Source organism: Pseudoliparis swirei, chromosome 22 (genome assembly GCF_029220125.1).
Source record: "Pseudoliparis swirei isolate HS2019 ecotype Mariana Trench chromosome 22, NWPU_hadal_v1, whole genome shotgun sequence".
Classification (NCBI taxonomy): domain Eukaryota; kingdom Metazoa; phylum Chordata; class Actinopteri; order Perciformes; family Liparidae; genus Pseudoliparis; species Pseudoliparis swirei.
The window spans coordinates 9511617-9532549 of NC_079409.1; the positions used below are offsets into that span (position 1 = coordinate 9511617).

Sequence of the window (20933 nt, forward strand, 5' to 3'; positions counted from 1 at the left end):
ACACACACACACACACACACATATCCTGACAGACCGAGGCCTCTTGGTCCTGACATCACCCACGCACTACCAAGTCTGCCTTTGTTGACTTTGGGGTGACCCCCAAGGCCATCAGGAGGCCTTTTAAAATATTTGTTATTGCAGCTCTTGGACATAATTCCTGATTACCTTTGGGCTGTTTGATCCTCAGGTGGTCGCAATAAATCTTCCGTGAACTTGAAACGAACACTGCAGAAAGATGTTTGCATAGCTCATGCTTCTTCTTCTTTTTAAATATTTCTTCTTCCCATAAGCAAATTTGTTTTCTTTTGTGTATTTTTTGTTTTGTGCCTGATGTGGACAACTTGTACTTTAGGACAGTTTTCTCTTAGTTGAATAAAAGAATAATTTGATTGGTTCCCAGTAGTTACTTGAGTATATAAGTTAATTACAACAAGACTTCAGAGGAGATCTTGGTACAGCTTGTACGCAAAAACCTAAAGTCACATTTCATTCACTCAGCTTTACCCTGTAAGTCCCACGTCACACACATTCATGTCTACTTAAAACACCAGAGAGCAGGCGAAACACTGCTGTGTAACGCTTTATCATGACGAAGGAACTTAATCACGGTCCTCATCTTATCTCTACCAGAGCCTCCTCAAATAGCGCAGTGTGAAGGACTCTGAGGCCTCTCAAAATACCAAAACATGATATTTGATGAATCATACATTTCTTCATGTCTAATAGTATTTTTCCATGACAGTGGCCGATTTCACTGTTTTAAGTTCCCACTATGGAGAAATTTACAGTAAATGGAAAAAAGGAGACACGAAACTGATGTTTGTTTTTTGGGGCCAAGGCTCACAGTTATGCATATACACACAAAAGATGATTTGATCCCACACAAACAAGTTATTAAACATGGTTGTGCAACATTTCAATTAAATAAACCTTCATTAGCAACAACAAACAACAACATATACATCTCTTAAAATGATTATTATTATGGATATGAACAGGTGAGGAGACAGAAAGTTTAAGCCAATGGCCGCAGCTCAAAGAAACCAAGGGACAACAACTCGAACACAAAGCAATACATCAGTCAGACAGTCCAGAATATAAAAGAAATATAATGCCTGGAGCTACACATTAGCTGTCACACACATACGTCTTCTGCATATTGCACAAAGTGCAGCTGCAGCCCGAAGCTACATCTGAGGACAGAATAACAGAGATTATAATAAAGGAAAAAGCATTTTTCTCTTCTCTTGACAAGTTGATCGCCGTCATTCTTATAGAGCTACATTCTGATCAGCTCTGCTATTTTTCTCTTAACGGTTGTGCAACAATATATTACTTTTCAGAATGTATTTCCCTGTGTCAAAATATAATTTAATTTAATATTTGATTTAAATCAGTCAACGGGAATTTTGAGTTCTTTAAAGCTATTCACATATTGTTTGGTTGAGTATCGAGTATTTATCTATAATGTGGGCCACATCACACTGCCACATCTATTATAATTTTTAGTCCTAACAATAAAATCCGATAATTAAATATTGCACTTCCATTAACAAAAAAAAGAAGGTGAAAATTGATGCAACTGAGGCCGAAACAATTTTTTGTAGACATTATATATACATTGCTCAAAACCAATAAAAGTGTCTTTATCCATGCCAGGAGGAGGTATTAAAACATGTTCACTCTTGTTACCCGTAGGTAAAATGTTCCATATGGTTTCATGTACTTCACCGCTTTTGATTGAGTTCTTGTTTTAAATTGCAAGAACCACATTGGTGTCTATTACTTCTCTCTATTACACACTTGGAAACATCTCCAATGGAGGCCAAACAAAGTCTTGATTGAACCTAAATGTGTGACATCTGTGGATTTTACAAAGTTGTGCTTCTACAAAGTCACTTCAGGCCCTGAACACAAACATCTGATTGCAACGGAAAGCAGAAATAAAATGGCTAACAAGGAAAGGAAAGGAAGATGCTGAAGGTTTTGTTCTGCGGTGCTTTAATTGGATTAGTCGGCAGTTGAGGAAATGAGAGTAAAAGGGAATTTGCACACTAACACAATCTGGGCTGCTGGCATCTGAACTTCACTTCATCAATTAGCACAGATATTATTTTGCAATGAGGGCAATTATTGAATCCTATTTTCAGTTTTTGATCGGTTGTCTGACTCGATCGTATCAAAGCACATCATTCTTTCCAGCCGCTCTTTCATCCAGCACGGTCTCGTTTGGTTCTTTATTTTAAAGGATTTCTTCCCCCTTTCAATCTCATATGCACTTGTTTGTCAGCATAATGCAGAAGCTCAAACACAAACGGAGAGAGCTCAGAGATCAAATGGCAGCCTTGGGAAGAACCACAGGCTCTTTTTGCAGACACACTATACATATGACTCAATGTCTGCCCTGTGTGCCACTGTGTAATTGATGGTTGTGGATAAGTAATAGTACATACTTCACATATCCCTTTCCAGCTTTCTTCTGCCTTTTACTGTAAATTCATCTGTGTGTTATTCACGGTGCAGTAATGAATCCTTTTCTTCATGATCTGCAGTGCAGGTGACTTCCAGTAAAGAAACTGGAATCTAAGTCACAATTGGGGTTAAATATATCTTGCTCAGGGCATAATTAAGATTTAGTTTGGTTTGTCATTTAGTTATTTTAGTTGGATTGTGTCTAACGGTGGCACCACCAGTTATTTTGGTCAAAGGCAGCCTAACTTAGTGGCAACGCCAATACAGTTTGGGATATGTCAGATTTGGTGTGTGTGTGGCAATAAATAGAGACTGAAGAGACAGCTGAAGACACAAAGATGTTCTTAAAGTCTTTGGGTGGTCCAACCTCTTCGGGAGATTCAACCTACTTTTTGCCAAACTGTGGTCATTATTAGCAGACGAACAAACCCCACCAGGCTAGGATTACCTTCCAGCCAACTGCAGATGTCTAAACAATTCTCCCACTCTGTTTTGACATGCTCCATTACAGGTTATGCATCCTGCACCAGATCCAGAAACAAATTGATAGCTAAATGAAATCATTAATTTTCTAGTCTGATGTCATCCAAATATTGCCATAATTGCCCAGGCCTGGCGTCTCTGGTCTGTGACTGTGGGAGACACCAGTGCTGGGTGAGGTGCTCGGATATAGGAAAGTAGAGCGGTGGATGTTCCCTGTGTTAACTCTATGTCTGTAAAGCATGTGTGATAAACTGTAGAGGTCATCAGGGCCGAGGGACCACTTCATTCTGTCTGCTTGGAAAGCTCAACCAACAAATGAAGGCCTTTCACTTTTCTTGTGCGTTTCCAAGCAAAGACAAGATATGACTTGATGTGGTCAGACCACGGAGGCTAATGATAGACTCAGCAGCGGCTGATCTTCAGGGTACTTCAGGGAATATGAATGCACACAGATGCAGTTATGTCACCATGTCGAGCCACCAGGAAACGTCATGGACCTATGTGCCTTGTGTCGGTCTCAAGGAATACGAATCCTTCTTTAAGGTGTCTGCTTTTCTTTATGTACATCAAGTATTCAGATCCTTTCGTAAAAATATGCAAACATACTGGGTCACAACTAAAAGTCCTGCACTCACAATTAAAAAAAGTAATGAATCTCATCAGTAGAAAAATGTGATTAAAGCTGCACTAATCAATATTTAATTCACCAAAAATGTTTTAATGTCAACGTAATGTGAATGCTAGTGGTGACAAAACTAAAAAAGAAATCTAAATTTCAGCAACTGTTGTTCCCTGTACAGAGTATTTTAGTGTCTTCAGCTCCTTGTTTAGCTCCAGTGGACCAGTACTACTACTGTAGACCACCAGAACCGAACACAGAGCTGTGCTGGACTCCGGGTGACACAAAGCTGGCTCCAAAGTAATCTATGTCCACTTTATAGAGTGTCAAGTCCCTAAATAATGAAGAGTACTGTACATATGTTAATAATGTTGGGGTTGCAGCTTGCTTCTGCTTCTGTTTTGCCGGTTTAAAGTATCATAATATGTTGTGCATTAGAGAGTTTATTTTGTCCCATGGCAGGGAAAGAGTGAGTGCGGAAGGGAGAGCAGCTCTTTTTCTTCATCCTCCGCTTCTTTTTTTCCACAGCCCCCTAGCCGAAGGGTTTCGTGCACAGAGTTCAAGGATGTTGTGGGTTGATCGCTGGTCCTTCCTCTTGGCCTGCTTCCTCTCCTATAGCGCAGGTAGCTGTCCCACTATCTCTAGCTGCCAGTCACAGGGGGACGGGTCATGCGCTGAGCCTGTTGTGTAAGAGCGTTGTAAAGAGATAACACTTTTTGCTCTCCTCCAGCTTTCAGACTGTACTTTCACCTGCGGTCATTCACACAGTTATCTTAAAATACTTGCACCACAAACAAGAGTGTCACAGTTTGTTCTTAGATTAATGGGACATGTTTCATATCTCAGAGTTTGAAATGTGAAAACACTTTACCGTCAGGTCAGAGTTTTCCAGCCAATACTGTTACATAATGACATATAATTACATTGGAGAGCACTGCTGTCTACATGAACTGTCCAAATACAATGAGTATGTTTCCAGACAGAGGAATCCAAACCAATTAAAACCTCAAAACCTTCACCCCACTGATATTTAATCTAACTTCAAAAACAGACTGTTGCGACATGCATCTCCCATGTCTTCGCTTCCCACAGCCATGGAGACTTCCAGCAGCAGGGACGTCTCAGATCTGAGCTGGAGTGGGGCTCCATTCCCAGCAGACTGTGGGAGTGACTTCATGCCTCTCAGTACTGTGAGCGCGTTTCCCCTTGAAAAGATTTGCTATGAAAACAGTCAGTAAGTGATTGCTTCCAAGAAGTTGTCAAAGATTGGATGCACCCCCCCCCCCCCCCACACACACACACACATTGGATACAAAGGACCTAGTGGAAAGCAATCACCAAGGTAATATCGAGTAATTAAGTTTTCTAAATGTTGGTTTAACTGACCTCAGCTAACTAAAGCAGCACACACGTGTGCAATTACAGGCTTGTGTTATTTTAAAATATATCGTTCCAGTTCAATAGGATCACTTCAAACGCTGACTGCGGGTCTCTGCACTCATCAGACATGATTTAATAATACATGTTCCTGCAAACAGGTTCATTGAAAGGAAGGATTATAATAAAAATATTGAAAAAGATCAATCTTTATTTAATTTCACGGGGAGCTCGGAGAATAAAGCCTGCTTCAAAACGTTGCACATATGCAATACGTGAATAGAAACAAATAGAAGCAAAAAAAGAGGTGAACGCGATATATAGTTTGTGCAAGATCAGCGTTTTGAGTTCAGGAAAACAAGTGAATTCTCCTGGATGGGGCTGTGGAGTCGTGTGGGGTAGAAGACTGACAGCCCAGCACCCTCTGGTGGCAAACACGTCAAAACCAAAATAACAGTCCCAACAGGCACACTTTTCTTTACTATTACTTTGTCCGATGTACACTTGCCAGCTGCACGCACGCACGCACACGCACGCACGCACACACACACACACACACACACACACACACACACACACACACACACACACACACACACACACACACACACACACACACACACACACACACACACACACACACACACACACACCAACGGCTCAAACAGAGTGTGTTCATCTTTGTTACCGAGTGTTTGAATAATACATCTGTAGTACATTGTGTCCCAGTGTCAAGCCGAACTTTGGCACTGTATCAACTCGCTGGTTGCAACCAAAACACAGAGCAGACATAATACGGAGCCAGGAAGAACACAGATACACATAACAGTATTCAAAGAGTTTGACTCTTTGAAATAACTTGAAACCAATCCCCTTTGAGAAGTCGACATGTGTTGCGCGTGCGACTATATTTAGTTGTTGTCATGTGGAGCGCAGGTCAGCTGTGATCCCGCAGCAGGACACGCCTCTGGACCGAATGGAGCGTGCGCGGTGCGTAAAGTCCGAGCTGCAGCGGAGCGCAACTTCTTTTGACCTAATTTCACGGTTTTTGATGAGAAGAGCTCATCGACATCGTTGATTCGTGTTTAGTCGAGTAAATGCAGCGATGATGCGAGAGGAAGATCTGATTCGGATTGCTAAAAATCTGGACAAGATGGTGTCCCGAAATAACACGGTGAGTTCATATGTTGACACCCAAAGGTGGCGCGCTTAACCTCGTGCAGTGTAGAATGGCCGCGAAGGTCTCCTTAGGAAATTAATTTCCTTCCAGGATTTACGTTGACGCTATTTAGGTTCGAATCGGTCTGTACGCACAAAGTGTGCACGTTTGTAATATGAGCCTGAACGCAACACATGTCCAACAGGTGCTTGTGTTTGCAAACATCTCACGGGACGCGTCGGTGTGCTGCGCAATGTCAGCCACGGTTTACTATCAGCGATCAGCGTCGACCACCTCTTTGCAAACTTTCTGCTCGTTGTTGTTTTGAACAGTGACTCATGCAGGAAGAAGTAAACAAGGCGGCCTGTGGGCAAGGTCGTGTGTGTGTGTGTGTGTGTGTGTGTGTGTGTGTGGGGCGGGACTGACTGACTGCAAACAGCAGAGCAACAGTTGTTTCATGGCGCTCAAATAGCATTACAGAGTAGCTCCTGTAAACGACAATATAGTAGTCAGTAAGCACTGTTACAATTCTGATTTCTAGAAAAAAGCACCAAGGGGAAGATACATGCTTAATGTATGCTGTTATATATTATTTTAATGCATAGAATCAATCTGCGTTTGTCTCAAATGCTGATGGAAACCATAATACAGAACTGTTCCCGCTTACTTATCAGAATGTGTGGGTTATATTTATAGTTTTAAATTAAGTTTGATGTTGAGTACTATTTGTGTGCAGGAGGACGCCATGGACCTGCTGAGGGAACTGAGAGGTTTCAATATGACTCTCAAACTTCTCCAGGTAGGCTCCAGAAGATCGTCCAGTGTCTAGTCTACATTATAATAACGTTATATCATTGCTTTTTAACTGTTAGTCTTACATTACCATTGTAAATACAATAACTACATGATTATTAAGGCTTGCAGTGTACATTTAAGTGTGTGTGTTTGTTTAAGGACACGAGAATCGGCATGTCTGTGAACGGCATCAGGAAGCACTCCACGGACGAGGAAGTTATTGCCCTGGCGAAGCTCCTCATTAAGGATTGGAAAAGACTTCGGGGTACTTGACTTTAATAAATGAGTAGTTATATATTTGTGCCATAAATACATCAATGCACTTAATGATTTACTGATATCCCCTCCCCCTACCACATACCCTGCAGGCTCTGAGAAACCAGCTGACGTGAACAACGGTTTGGAAGCGGCAGTGTCTCCAAACAGCTTCCCCTCTGAGACACATGGCAGGTCAGTACTGTCACAGCTGCTGCACTGAAACTCCTCAGCTTACATGATGGGCAACACAGAAGCAGATGCATTATAAAATAAGCGTGTTAAATAAAATGTTGAGTGTGGCCTAACTGCTATAATTCAATCTAAACTGACATGGAATCATGATGGAAGACTGTCACGACCCAAAAACAGGACTCAAGAGCACAACTCCAAAGTTCAGGGCAATCAAAAGGGTTTATTTAAACATAGGAAGGCCCCAAAAAAACAAAGTAGGCTACAACTTAAAGTTGCTGCTGAGCAGGAAACTAAGCTCGGGTTTAGAAAAAACAGAAAATCACAGCTTTGCTGGGAAAAAGACTTAATCAAAGTATAACCAAAATCACAACTATGCTGGAAACTGCAAACCAGGACAAAAGACTACACTAACATGAACAACAATTACTTAGACTAGACGGATCAGGACGAGACTTGAGACAAGACGATCTGACACAAGACACAGGTAGACACAGGCTTAAAATACATGAGGAAATGGGGAACAGGTGGACACAATGAGGGGTGGAGCAGGCAATCACACTAACGAGGAAACACCGGGGCAGGAAATAAAGTTTCTGAAACGAGAGAGGACAGTTACTACAAAATAAAAGCGGACATGGAAAACAGGACTAAAACCTAAAACTTAACATAACCGACGAGACATGACAAAGACGATTGGTGAAATGGTGAGATGTTTTTTTTTACACACGCCACAATGCACTACACTAGACCTACAGCATGTGTTCATGTTTATGCATTATCACATAGTAGTAAACAACTACTGCACGTGTATACAAATACCTGTCTTAAAAAGCAGCTCAGCAGCTCTGTCAAAAAATACTCATGGAATTAACGGCTGATAGAAAGTGTTGCGCCGTAGCAGCCGATCCTCGACATTAGTTTGTTTTTTGCTTTGCCGAGGACGCTTTTGAATCACTGACAGCTGTAAGTGGATTCACGTCATCACAGTGTTCACAACATTCAGGGCCGAGGAAAGTGCTTTGTAATTACAATTCAAAAGAATCCTAATCAAGCGTTAAAAGAAGCCTCATTTCATGTCAGATGTTCTCGTAACGCATCATCGAGCGCTTCCATCTGTTCAATTCAGGACGTTAGAGTTGTAGCTTAAAAGGTTTGTACACAAGAGGATGCACACTCCTGTTCCTGAGGCTGTAATTGTTATTATTTTCCAAGGTTGTCAAGTCTGCAAGTGCAAATATAGGACATTTATAAAGAGGCTTTTTTTCTTCTTCATCTGAATCACTGGATTCACTTCTAATGATTCATTCGGACTGGGTTTATTCCTCTGGGGAAGGCAGGGTTGACGTCAGTATTACCTCTTGCTTTACTGGTCCTCATCAAAGGGCCTGTTGGTTTATTTTTATTCCTGTCCAAATGGGAACTAAGTTGCACTACAACAACACACCTGACACAAGTACAACTGTTTAATGTTTGCAGGCTCTTAAAGAACAGAGGTAAAGGTGATACTTCCTTTGTTTCTGTCAGTCACAGAAGACTTGATGTCAAACCCAAACACGACTCAGATCTCGACAAGAAACCCCCCGACAAAACCAGAAAAGAAAAACATAGTGAAGAACACAAAGATGATAAAAAGCATCCGGAGGAGCCCCAAAATGAGAAACATCCCCAAGAAATCAGAAAAGAGAAGCATTTAGAAAAACAAGGCGACGCGGAGGATACTCCACTGCTGATGGATAACAAGAAACAGAAGCATCGGCGAGACCTGCAGAGCGAGAGATTCAAGCCAGAACCAGAGAGAGAAGGGTCGTCGGGAGAACCAAAGAAGAGACACATGGAAGAAGTCAAAAGGGAAAAACGCCCTGGGGAGCCCAAGAGGCACAGCTACGCAGATGACATGAAGAAGGACAAACACCGAGAGGAAAACCGGCATCGGAGGCCGATAAGCTCCCCACAATGGGAGAGAACGCCGAGTGAGCCCCAGAGAGAGAAACCCGCTGGTCTCAAACCAATATTTGAAAGGTGAGAAGGAGGTGGCTCCAAAAATGGATTCATAACACACCAAAAAACATTCCAGCAGAGCCTCAGATTTAATGAATTAATTTCAGGAGGGGAGTGATGGACGGCACTGTGCTTTACCCCACGCGCTTCCCCTCTCCCCCTCGACCTGCTCGGCCTCCTCTCCCCATCAAGCGTCCCTCTGTGGACCTGAACAAAGACAGGTCAGGATCGCATGATGGACTGAAACACGACTGCATGGCTTAACCCGTTGTGAGTCTCTTACATGCACTGACTTCTGTTCCTCCAGTTGTACACCCAGACGCATGGCCTGGCAGGTTGCCTGCTGCACTCGGTGCATGCTGTCACGGGTCAGGACTTTGCCTTTCTGCGTTGAGCACGCACAGCTTCGGGGACTCCAGAGTTGCACCGCTCTGATTTGTGCTCTTGTGGCATTTGTTCAGGAAGGACAGCAAGGACTCTTCCTCCCGACATCCTCGTCCTCTTGTTCCTCCGCCGGCCAAGCGACCTTCACTGGAAGTAAAGAAAGAGAGGTCAGGCGTGCTTTGGTGCATGTTTGAGTGAGTTTAGTGCAGAGACAATTTCTATTGAAACCCAAACGAATACACATTTTCACATCAGGAAAGCTCCACCGGACCCAAAAGCTCCAATTGCTCCTCTTCCTCTTCACCTTCATCCTCCTGCACCCAGGTTTGGGTCTGCACACCCACTGCATTGCCTGATAACGGTTGCATTATGAAGCGACTCAGATCAGCTCAACGGTGTTTTCTCATTTAGAAAAGAGCCTCGTGACCCAAACGCTCCTCTTCCTCCACTTCCTCTTCACCTTCACCCCCCACCACCTCCTCCCCTGAAGCGTCCCTCACTGGAAGGGAAAAAGGATAGGTGGGGATCAGATGAGTTCTCAGCACAGGCCGCATGTAGTCAGCCCCTTGAAGTGTCTGGAATGATTCTTTTGGAAGAAATAACGTGATTTCATTTGGAGTTTTCGACTCTGCTTTGAATCCTCGTGTTGTCTGTCACAGCAGGAAGGAGTCGTCCGACTCTAAAGCTCCTCCACAGAAGAAGACGCCAGATCCCGTGAAGAGAGACAGGTCCGGGATCTGTAAAGGATTTTGTAACCACAGACTGAATTCTCTGTTTCTGGCTAATTTTACACAAAATATCGACTCGGGACATGACTGTAATTTTATTATCTCTCCCATTGCTTAAATATCCTGATATATTAGGAAATCAATCACTTCTTTACTTTAAGATGTTGTACAGTAAGTCAGTGTAAAAAGAGCAAAAAGTCTAGATGGAGATATTTTAATGGGTTTCTTTTGCAGGAAAGACTCATCGGATAGCAAAGTGCCTAAAAAACACTCGGAGGAAGTCAAGAGTGAAAGGTTAGCCATGAGTGTGAATGCTTGTTAAGCTGTGAAACATGTCGGCTGTTTGTTTTGACTTGAACTTTTTCAAACAGCTCTGCGTCCGTTTGTAGTGCACAAGTTCACCGTTATCTACTGGAACTGTCTGTCAGATGTGTTTGAGAATCAAACAAATGTTTCCTTTTGTCAGGAAGGATTCATCTGACTCTAAACCGCCACTTCTCAAAAAGCCCAGTTTGGATGTCAAAAAGGAAAAACACAGGTGTGCAGGAGCAGGAATATGAACCCCACTGAATTTTAATCCACATAAAATGTGTGTTTTGTTTCTGTCAGTGTGTCAACTCTGTCTTTTTTGTTGCAGGAAGGAGTCCTGCGACTCCAAGCCTTGTCAGCCTGTGAAACGTCAATCAACTGACTCCAAACCTGACAGGTAGGACTGGTATGCACTACTTTAAATCTCACATATACTTGGAAAAAGAAATAAACATTGCCAATAAAGCCAGATTTACAGAATGTTCTCATTATTTACTGTAGACGGGAATCCACTGATTCAAAGAAAAGCAGCTCCCCACCAGCAAAGAAGCTGACAGTTGAAAGGTAAATGCATTTCTTTTCAAAAAAGTTTCACAGGATTGTTTCAATGTAAAGTATAAAGATGATGTCATTGACTTTATATCATAGAAGAGAGTCTCAAGGTTCGAAGACCTCTCAGGCTGGACCTCCACTGAGGAAGCCCTCTGCTGACACCATTGAAAGGTATTACAATATGATTTATGTATGCTGATGTTACTCATGATTATCTTTCTTTTTTATTACTGATTGGTGAAAATATAGGTGGCCAAAAGCACAGATACAAATCAGTGCCGTTGGTATGCATGTGTGAATCGTCCATCGTCATGTCAATTTTATAAGCTGATAATATGTTGACGTGTTAATAGAAATGACTCCTTGAACAGTGACGCATGGGATTCAGTCGACTTTTAAAAAGGGCCCCAGTTTTGTCGTGTACATTTATTCTATTACACATCTCAGATTTAATGTCAAAAATGGTCTCGAGAAGGTTAAAACAATCAAACCCCGGGCTCAGGTTGAAGAAAGTCCTGACGCTCATGTGAGGCTTCACACACTCTGCTGTGCTTTGATGTGCCCTTTTCCGCAGGAAGAGCAAAACCGATACCCCTAAAACTCCCACCACCCCGACCAGCCCCATGTCACCCAGCTTCAGTTCTGCCGGGGGCCCGCTGCCTCCTCACCTCGCTACGGGGGACTCCGTCAGAGACAAGTGCATCGACATGCTGGCGGCCGCCCTGCGCACGGCAGGTGAGGCTCAGATCACGCTTACTTACCGCAGAGGATGTGCTCTAAACACGTCCGCCATGTCACGCACATACACCTCGTAGAACTTAGCAGCGACACGCGCACAAACGTCACGGTTGGGTGCGGATTGACCGGATTTTCTTTCTCGCGTTCACAGACGACTTCAAGGATTTCAGAACCGACTGTGACAGCACGGCTGCAGAGATTGAAGATCATATCCTTCAATGTAGCTCATTATGTGCCTCTGTGGTCGGTTTGACTGATATGTTCCCAAAAAAAAGTATACACATTTTAATTCTTGCTACGATCAGATCTACCTTGACTGCACAGTCGCACATATCTACCAGGAGACAAAGGCCGTGGATATGAAATATAAAAACCGAGTCCGCAGCCGCATCAGCAACCTGAAGGACCCGAAGAACCCCGGGCTTCGCAGAAACGTCCTCGCAGGAAATATTGACTTGAGGCGCATTGCCACCATGTCTGCTGAGGTACAGAACCCTGCAGCAGCACATACAACAGCTATGAACTTCTTTCCTGGTGCCCAGATTGACTTTTCTGCCGCTCTTCTTTGTCCCGCTGCTCCATTTCATCACATTTTTGTTTTCATGTAGGAGATGGCCAGCGATGAGCTGAAACAGCTGAGGAACGTTCTCACCCAGGAGGCCATACGGGAGCACCAAATGGCCAAAACTGGTGGCACCAGCACCGACCTGCTGCAGTGCGATAATTGCAGGAAGAGCAACTGCACTTACAACCAGGTAAACACACGCTGCACATGAACACGCAGAAACAAACATAAACCTACCGGCGCCTTTTCACATGCACCCCCTGCTGTGTTGTACATCCTTATCTTAGACGGGTGTGCTGGAGTTCGTGTGTGTATTTTATTCAACTTAGCGGTGATGTGCAGTTTCGGAAAAGCAAAATGAATCGTTAGACAAAGAAAGTATGATCAAGTTTAATTAAATTATATAAAGAAGTAGTCAGAAGGGTTGTGTCCAGCCAATGACCGACTGCAAAGAAGTGGAAGAAAGATGATGGAGAGTGCTAATAATAATAATAATAATAGAAAATATTACATTTAAACTCGAGGGCCGCACTAGCTGTGATGTATAAATATGCTTTGTCTGTCAAAGGAATGGAGGACTGCAATTTAGAGTGAAGAAAATACTCTTAAAGTTAATTTCTATTCATTTTGATTCAGTCCTTTTCCATACTGCTTGTTATGTGTGTATTGTTCACAGCTTACAAAACCGTGTGTGTGTGTGTTTTAGGTGCAGACACGCAGTGCTGATGAGCCAATGACCACATTTGTTCTGTGCAATGAGTGTGGTTACCGCTGGAAGGTATGGTTTTTCCTGGTCTTTGTTTCAATAACTTTTTTGTAATGTATGTAATTTGTTTAATATTTTCTTTTTTTTCTTTTCAATTTCAGTTCTGCTGATGTCTTCCAGATGAATCCAATTTTTTCTTTCTGAGCATTTCAAACTGCACTATTTTCTATAATGGGGAGTTTTACATTATTGCAGCTTGTGGTTTTAACAGATAATTGTGTTCCAATAATTTTTACTTGAATTTTTTTAGATTTGTAAGCATGTGCTAATAATCTGGGTTTGTTTTATGTGAAGACTGAACACCAGTTTGATGACCATGGTGCTGTCATGATTGAAAAAGTATCCAGTTAATATGCTATCTATTTAAATGCATAATTCATCTGTATGATGGCTTTTAAACGTGCATTTAATTAAATAAATGGACGATCAGTCTTACTCATTTCCTGCATCATCATCAATGTCTCGTGTTAGACAGAATATTCTGTTAAGTATGGTTTAGACGCATATTTCTTATTATTTTTATGACAAGGTTTTCCTATAGTATATTCTTATCAGTATCTAGTTTTTGAAATGATTTCAATAAACTCTACGGGACAGACTGAACTGAAGAAATAAATAAAAACGGAGCATTGCATCTACAGTTTGTTATAACTACGATGTTTTAATATTCCAAGAGAGATACACATTTACATTTGAATTAATATGAAGAAAAGAATCCAAAATGAATAGCACGGATACATAATCATTCAAAGAAATATGTTTTTAATAAAAATATGGCAACAGAAGTTGGAAGTGAATCTGTTGCACCGCTGGAAACATACAGTAGATGGCAATAATTTACCATAACTCAAAATACCGGCAGGGTCAGTTCCCACAATTTAATATTTAGCTCTTCAGGTTACAAAACGCCTGTTGTTAGTGACAGCCCAGCTGGCTGCTGCTGAAGACTCACGTGAAAATATTAAAACCATTTAACAAAACAAACCTTTATCCTCAACGTTATTGAATTTCCAATATTTATGAGAAATATGTTTGTGCATTGAACAACGTGCAAATAATACTCCATCAATTCTGTGTTCCTGAAGAGATTCTACTGCACGCAGTACATCCTGCATATAAATATGAAATGTGATGGTAATGTGAGAAATCTGGTCTGTAGGAAAGGAAGAGCTTCCCGAGCGCCCTGTGGCCGAGTATCCAGCATCTGGCTTCCTGTCAGTTGAAACCACACTCATTTACTTTCTGGGCATTATTTCCACCATGATAAGTCGTCTGTTGGACTCAGGAAGCATCAACGCTGGCTGTTGGGCTACCCTGGTGCATCGGTGTGAACGTCATCCCTCTCTCATCCTGAAAGCCAAGAGGAAACAGATAAACGTAAAGGAGTTTAAAAAATAAAACCGTAGTGCTAATTCCCCTCCATCCACTGGGTCTTCGCCGTGGGGAAAAAAGAAGAAAAAAAGCACAAGCAAATACAAATGAGACCTTTGTAATTTGTGATTGTGTAACATCCTTCTCCGTGTTGGTCACTTGGAGGCAGCTGCTCTGCTCTGTGACCTCTCGTTCCCCAACAGTTGGTGGCCAGAGATGTGAGAATGTAGAAGCTGTGGAAGCAGTAACACTCTTCATACTAGCCCAAATGAATAATGCTCTCAAATAATGGAAACAATTCACGCATTTAAAACAAATAATGTATAAGATCACTTGAATTGAGCGAAAAGTAAATTGATTTGGATCGAATGTTTTTCACGTTATCATGTTTTTATTATTAGTCTTTCGAGTCTTCGCCTTGTTATCTTTTCCAACAGTGAGTACACAACACGACATGTGTCGACTTTTATGGCAATGTCGGATGTGTAGCTCGGGGGCGATCGATCTGATGGGGTCACTGCATCAGAGATGACATTTAGAAGAAGAATTTACAACCAGTTAGAGAACAAAAACGACAAAACCAAATCATGACTGTGAGACCTGCATAAAGATGGACTCCAGATAAATATCCGTGTACTTCTGCGGCATGTCAGTGGATCAAGGACACTTGATGTTGCAGTCTTTTCTCCTGAGAACACTGTCGCTCCATCACCGACAGTCACATACAGGCATCGACTCCATCTGCCTCTCAACAACCGGACCTCAGGACTTAAAGTGACTGTCAGTCAGGATTCATTTATTTCCCTGCACGGCAGAACATTTGGACATAATTACATCTCTGTCAAATAACAGCAGACATTGCTGGTTTTTCTTAACATTAACAGATGGAAGGTTAACTGTGCTCTACTTTGTCTCGAAAAGTCTAAAATTGAAGTCCCACAGGAGAGACACTAATCCTATGAATATATTCATAACTCTTGTAATCATGTGGCTCCCACAGCTCATAATGTATTCTTGTAAGTGTATTGCATTGTTGTTATTGGAGGATTCTTCCTTGTTTCTCTGCAGCGTTATGAGTCTGTAACCTCGCAGCCTCCTGTTGTTGCAGCATGCAGCCGCTCTATAAATGGAAATAAATGACTGTTGCGTGCAGTTTCCTGACGTAACGTAATCAGTCAGGCGATTAAAAGCATTAAATAGTATAATAAATGCTGTTTGAACAGTAGGAAGTGGTTGTTTCAGATGATTTATGTTCATATAATTTTGGTCACACAAAGAAAAGTCAAATAAACCAAACCCACATATCACAATTTGATAAGATGCTCGTGGCTCTGTGACGCAGCAATGACAACTCGCAGACCCCCGGCGTGAAGCAGGTCTAATGTTTACCATTTGAGTTTAGTGTGTCAGCTATTGTGAGTCACGATTGAACTCAAAGTGTAAAGGAGAGGTGCAAACATTACTGAACGCCATTATAACCTCTCAGCTTGAGTGTTTCACTGTGAGCTCAAACCAATACGACCTTTACTACTCTGTACATGGCAATTGGCCCAGTCACATGTTTTATGAAGTATATAGCGAGGGCTCCATGTGCCACCTGGGTTTGTTTATGGCTCGTCTGCCTGTCGAGTCAGCGAGACGAGCAGCGTCGACTTTGAGTCTGCTGCATGTTTGGAAAGAGACTACGACTTTCTTTCAGCTTGTGAAAATATCAAGTGCCGCCGCCTCAGTCCTCTTCCTTTTGCTCTCGAGAAAACAAAAAGCATTTTTCCACTTTAGCTCAAGAAACGCATTTGAAGTCGAGAGCACGTCAGACTGTGGAGGAACATCCCCGTCCTGGATAAACACCTGTCTCTTTGAATAATGCCCAAAATGCCATCTCCATTTCAGAGCCCTCATCAACACCATTATCATGTGTAATGAGGCTGAAGATATTCTCATGGAAATGTTGCTCCCCTCGCATCATCTGCCGGAAATTATTAAATGAACCTTCTAGACTCGACTTGAGAGGGTGAAACATTCAGACGGCAGCGTCCAAAACTGCCGGCCTGCATTCAGAATCTGAGGTTTTGGTATTGGAAGTGTTTTTTTGGTGTACGTTTGTAGTCTGAGTAGCGGTGACTCATCTGTTATTCTTTGGTTGAATGTAGGTAAACAGCCTGGATGACAATGCTTGAGCTTTTCATTGTTTCAGAATTAGCTCGTAAACGGGCTTCTTCTGAAGCGATCCAGTCGTACGCGTCGTCTCCTCCAGACTCACGTCTCAAGCTGCTAATGGGACCGTAAACAATACGCTGCACACATTAAAGAGGTCTCGATACCCGCTGGCGACACCGGATCCCCAGGAATATACCCCTCGCCCCCCCGAGGCTTATCGGTTGTCAGACCGATAGTCGGTCGGTAACAAGATGGTTTTCAAGCAGATGTTTCTATTATTTGAAAGGGAAGATGCCGTTAGTCCCTCCCTGGCCTCTGTTGTTGGAGGGACCAGCGAGGAAACCCCAGTCAGGGGGAGGAGACACGGCTGAAACGTTCTCGGCTCACTAATCTCACTGCAGTGTGATTTCTGGCGAACAACAATCTCTCAAAGAGGATCTAATGAGGGCTTTGGTTTGCAGCCGGCCTTCACCCATTGAACGCTTTGCCTCCAACATTAGTGGTTGAAGTAAAACAGGAAGCCTAGATTGCAATTAGCCACTCTGTTGCCCGCTTTTAAATCTGCTTCCGAGTCCCACATTCAACAATTCCTTTCACCGGTTGGCTCCAGCGGTGGCCTTCTCTAGACTTTATATGGATATAATGCACATGTGTTTATTGATAACACTCTACTACGGACAGTAACTACCATTGTTCTACAATGCCAAGAGTATTCATATATTCAAAATGTTGACATGGTTGAAATCAAATAAAAATGTTCTGGTTTTTTATCATGTCAATGTTTGACGCTGCTACCAATTGGAGCAAAAATTGCTGACTGACGATTATAATAAAATCACCTGGATCTTCTGCACTTCTCTGGTGTGCGCCAGCGCTTCCTTGACCCATCGGCATGATACTCTGCGCCTCATGTTTCACCACAGAGGAGATTCAATAGCCTTTAACTCAACACGATTTTAGGGTCATCAGATTTGGAGAGCGGCCTGGTGGTCGTAACGGGGACACAATTCAGCTTCTATCCGCTCACACATTGGCTTTTCCTCGTCATTAACCAAATCAGCCTCACTCACTGTTCTCACTTCATTGTGCTACGTTGTCCTGGGATACAGGCCTTTATTTCATTTTGACATGGGGTTGAGAAGGCTCTCGGTGTATTGTGAACATGTCAGTAGGGTATGTGTCACTGTCCTGCGAGTGTCAGCGAAGGCAGCAGACCTCCCAAAAGGGTTGCAAAAGGCAGAATTACGACACGGGTCTCCTCTGCTGTCTCAGGGAGAATTCATATGGAGATTCGACAGCTGTTTCCTTGACGACCACATTTTACCAACTTTGATTTTTTGTTGTTGTCATCACTGATCTGCTACCTCACACCCCTTGCATTACCTCATTTCCAGACGGTATAAATGCACTTTTCTTCTCGATGTTCTTTAATCATCTGCTCTCCGACTCATCTCTCTGCACTCCATCGTTCTGTTAGTCGGCTGAGCCACTCAATGTTTTTCCTTTCCTCTCCATATTTCACTCTCTCAACTTAGTAGCTCTTGGATTGGTGGTCATCACATTGATGATATGTAGACCTCGGCCTCAGCTTGTGTCGTACAGATGGCTGTACTCTAAAAACACACGGAGGCTTTTTAAACGTTGCTGCACTTCCAGCAGAGGAACAAGAACACGTTTTGTTTCCACAAGTCAAATCAAATTCTCATTGTTTTTGCAGGTTTCACAGAGGACACTGATAATGGGCATGTGTATAATGGCTGTGATCTGTGCCTATTTGCAGCGTTACATAAGACAATATGGTGTGAGGGATGTACCTGAAAAGTTCTGTTAGCATTAACAAAACGCAGTAAATTAACAAATGCTTTAATCCTGACAATCGTCCTGAAACACTCGCTGTTTATGGAGCTTCCACTTCATCTTCGTCTCAACCATCATTTTTTCATTGACATTCTCCTTTTCATATAAACGTTATTTAAATCCACACAACAAGCAGCTTGAATGTGGATATTGGCTCTGAATACTTCTCCCAGTATCGTTATAGTGTTTAAGTTGTCAGTAACGGGCAGCATACAGCTTGACCAGAAACTAGTTGGCTTTGTACGCTTCAAGGACAGAAGCGCTGCCGTCATACACAACCCTCAGCGGAGAATGGGATGACGAGCTCTGCTCTTGCAGAGGAGGAGCTGCCTTAGACTCTGATGTGAAGAACAACCTTTAAAAAGATAAAAAATAAAAAGTAGATGTCCATACAGAGGGCTGTGAACTGTATCTGCCTCTTGTAAGCTTAGTTTTGATCACTCGGTCATCATTACATGACATCATTGGCCCTCCCTCAGCCTCCATCAAGGGGCACTCTGCGTTTGCCTCCATGGCTCTGTGTTCATTCAGTGATTGGCCCAAGGTGTGCTACAGTTAGTTGTGTAATACATGCATGCCGTCTCTGTCTTGTCATATCTCAAATGTGCTGGCGGCCTCCTCCATACATAAATGAGAAAACAAATCAAGACCCAGCCCCAGGCAAGCTGCTGTTGCATAACTCATTGCACAACTGATCCTCTGCTCGCAATTGTCAAATCCTGCTGTGAAAGAGAAAAAAAGCGTGTTATGAAAATAACCCCTTGAGAGGGGACTGTGGGATTTTCATTTAGCAACTATAGCTACTGAATGTAAATATCTGTCAATCACAGGCTCTAAAATTATTAGCACTGCAATCAGGGAGAACTCTTCACAGTTTACACAAGGAAGGATTTATTACATCGCTTGTGGTGTTACGAAAGACAACAATGTGAAATGGATTTGGCAAGCATCAGTAAGTTTGCAATCAGAGGCACTGGTGCTGCGAGGAGAGTTTGAAGTGATAAACTATGAGTGTGACTAATTAATTTCCTTTCAATCATTCAACCAACTCTAAATAAATTCCACATTTGTAAGATATCATTTTAAATTTATTCCACGAGGAGTTGTTGTGAAAAGGATCACAAAGTCCAAGAAGAAGCCCAAACCCATTTGAGGACGCTGCAGCGCTGCACAAATATCAATGTTCCAATTTCCTCGAAGTGATTGCATAACTCAGTAGTTTACGGACTCATAAAATCCTAAGTACCTACCTTTGGCAGTTACTCTCTCTTTCAACCCTTTCATTGTCCAATTAGAGTCATGAAAACGTCAGAGGAAGAAAATCAAGATCCCAACAGAAATGTGTGGATTTAAAGCTCAAATAAGAGACTCTATGAAAACTGACTGCGGTGGGGAGCGAGGCTCAATCATACAGAATTTGTTAAAATACTAAATCCCGACTAAATTGTAAAATAAAATATGTTTTGAAGGAAACATAATGCCAACTGGATTAGATTTCAACATAATGAGAACATTTTGTGAATTAACGAGTGTGGGAAGTCACAAAAATGTTGCTGTACGTATCAATAAAATGTTCACTGACATTGAATTGAATATGTTTCCCATTGAAATAAACAATCCTGCAATACAATATCTGCCCATAGTGACGACAGCAATAATTAAATTATGGTCTGGTTTAATCCAGAAAACACCTGACGCAATGTTATTATAAACATGTCACCAAAACCATAATATTTCACGAACATGAACCAAAGTGCTTGTGTTGCCTAATGCATGCACAGGACTCAGGATCAGATTATTGTTATTAATCCAGGCAGCAATTATGTTTACAGCGACAACTTAATTGGGCAAACTGTTCAGTACCAGACAAACAATTTTCTTACAGTCCCTAAATCCTAAAATGTATTAAAATCTAACTGTAAGCAGCTTTTTCTCGCAGCCATCACACCATTTCTTATCAATAACCATGATGTAAATGCGCTATACATAACAGATATTTCTCAAGCTTGAAGAAGCTTTAAAACATCCCTGTTTTGTTGTTTATTTCACGACTATAAGAGTACATATTTTGGTGTGAAACCGATTTGCAGACCACAGCATGGCTCTTTCTGTTCTGCTTAACCCTCCTATTACCTTTGGGGTCAATTTGA

General features: G+C 42.2%; 1 protein-coding gene across 7 annotated transcripts; it reads left to right on the forward strand.

The window, feature by feature from the left end:
- The first annotated feature begins 5808 nt into the window (after positions 1 to 5808).
- tcea3 (transcription elongation factor A (SII), 3) lies at positions 5809 to 13839 on the forward strand. 7 transcript variants are annotated; one of them, XM_056444489.1, is made up of 21 exons: positions 5809 to 6128; positions 6850 to 6912; positions 7068 to 7173; positions 7277 to 7358; positions 8835 to 9377; positions 9464 to 9577; positions 9818 to 9907; positions 9996 to 10064; positions 10152 to 10259; positions 10400 to 10468; positions 10703 to 10762; positions 10935 to 11006; positions 11106 to 11174; positions 11279 to 11341; positions 11426 to 11500; positions 11904 to 12064; positions 12219 to 12274; positions 12397 to 12552; positions 12676 to 12822; positions 13339 to 13410; positions 13500 to 13839. In XM_056444489.1, exons 1-21 carry the CDS (start codon positions 6060 to 6062, stop codon positions 13506 to 13508), a joined length of 2253 nt encoding a protein of 750 aa, XP_056300464.1. In that variant the 5' UTR covers positions 5809 to 6059; the 3' UTR covers positions 13509 to 13839. The 7 variants fall into 7 exon arrangements, with proteins under 7 accessions (XP_056300464.1, XP_056300465.1, XP_056300466.1 ...); XM_056444490.1 differs by having other exon boundaries at positions 10403 to 10468; XM_056444491.1 differs by having other exon boundaries at positions 5810 to 6128; positions 8883 to 9377.
- Positions 13840 to 20933: the final 7094 nt, after the last annotated feature.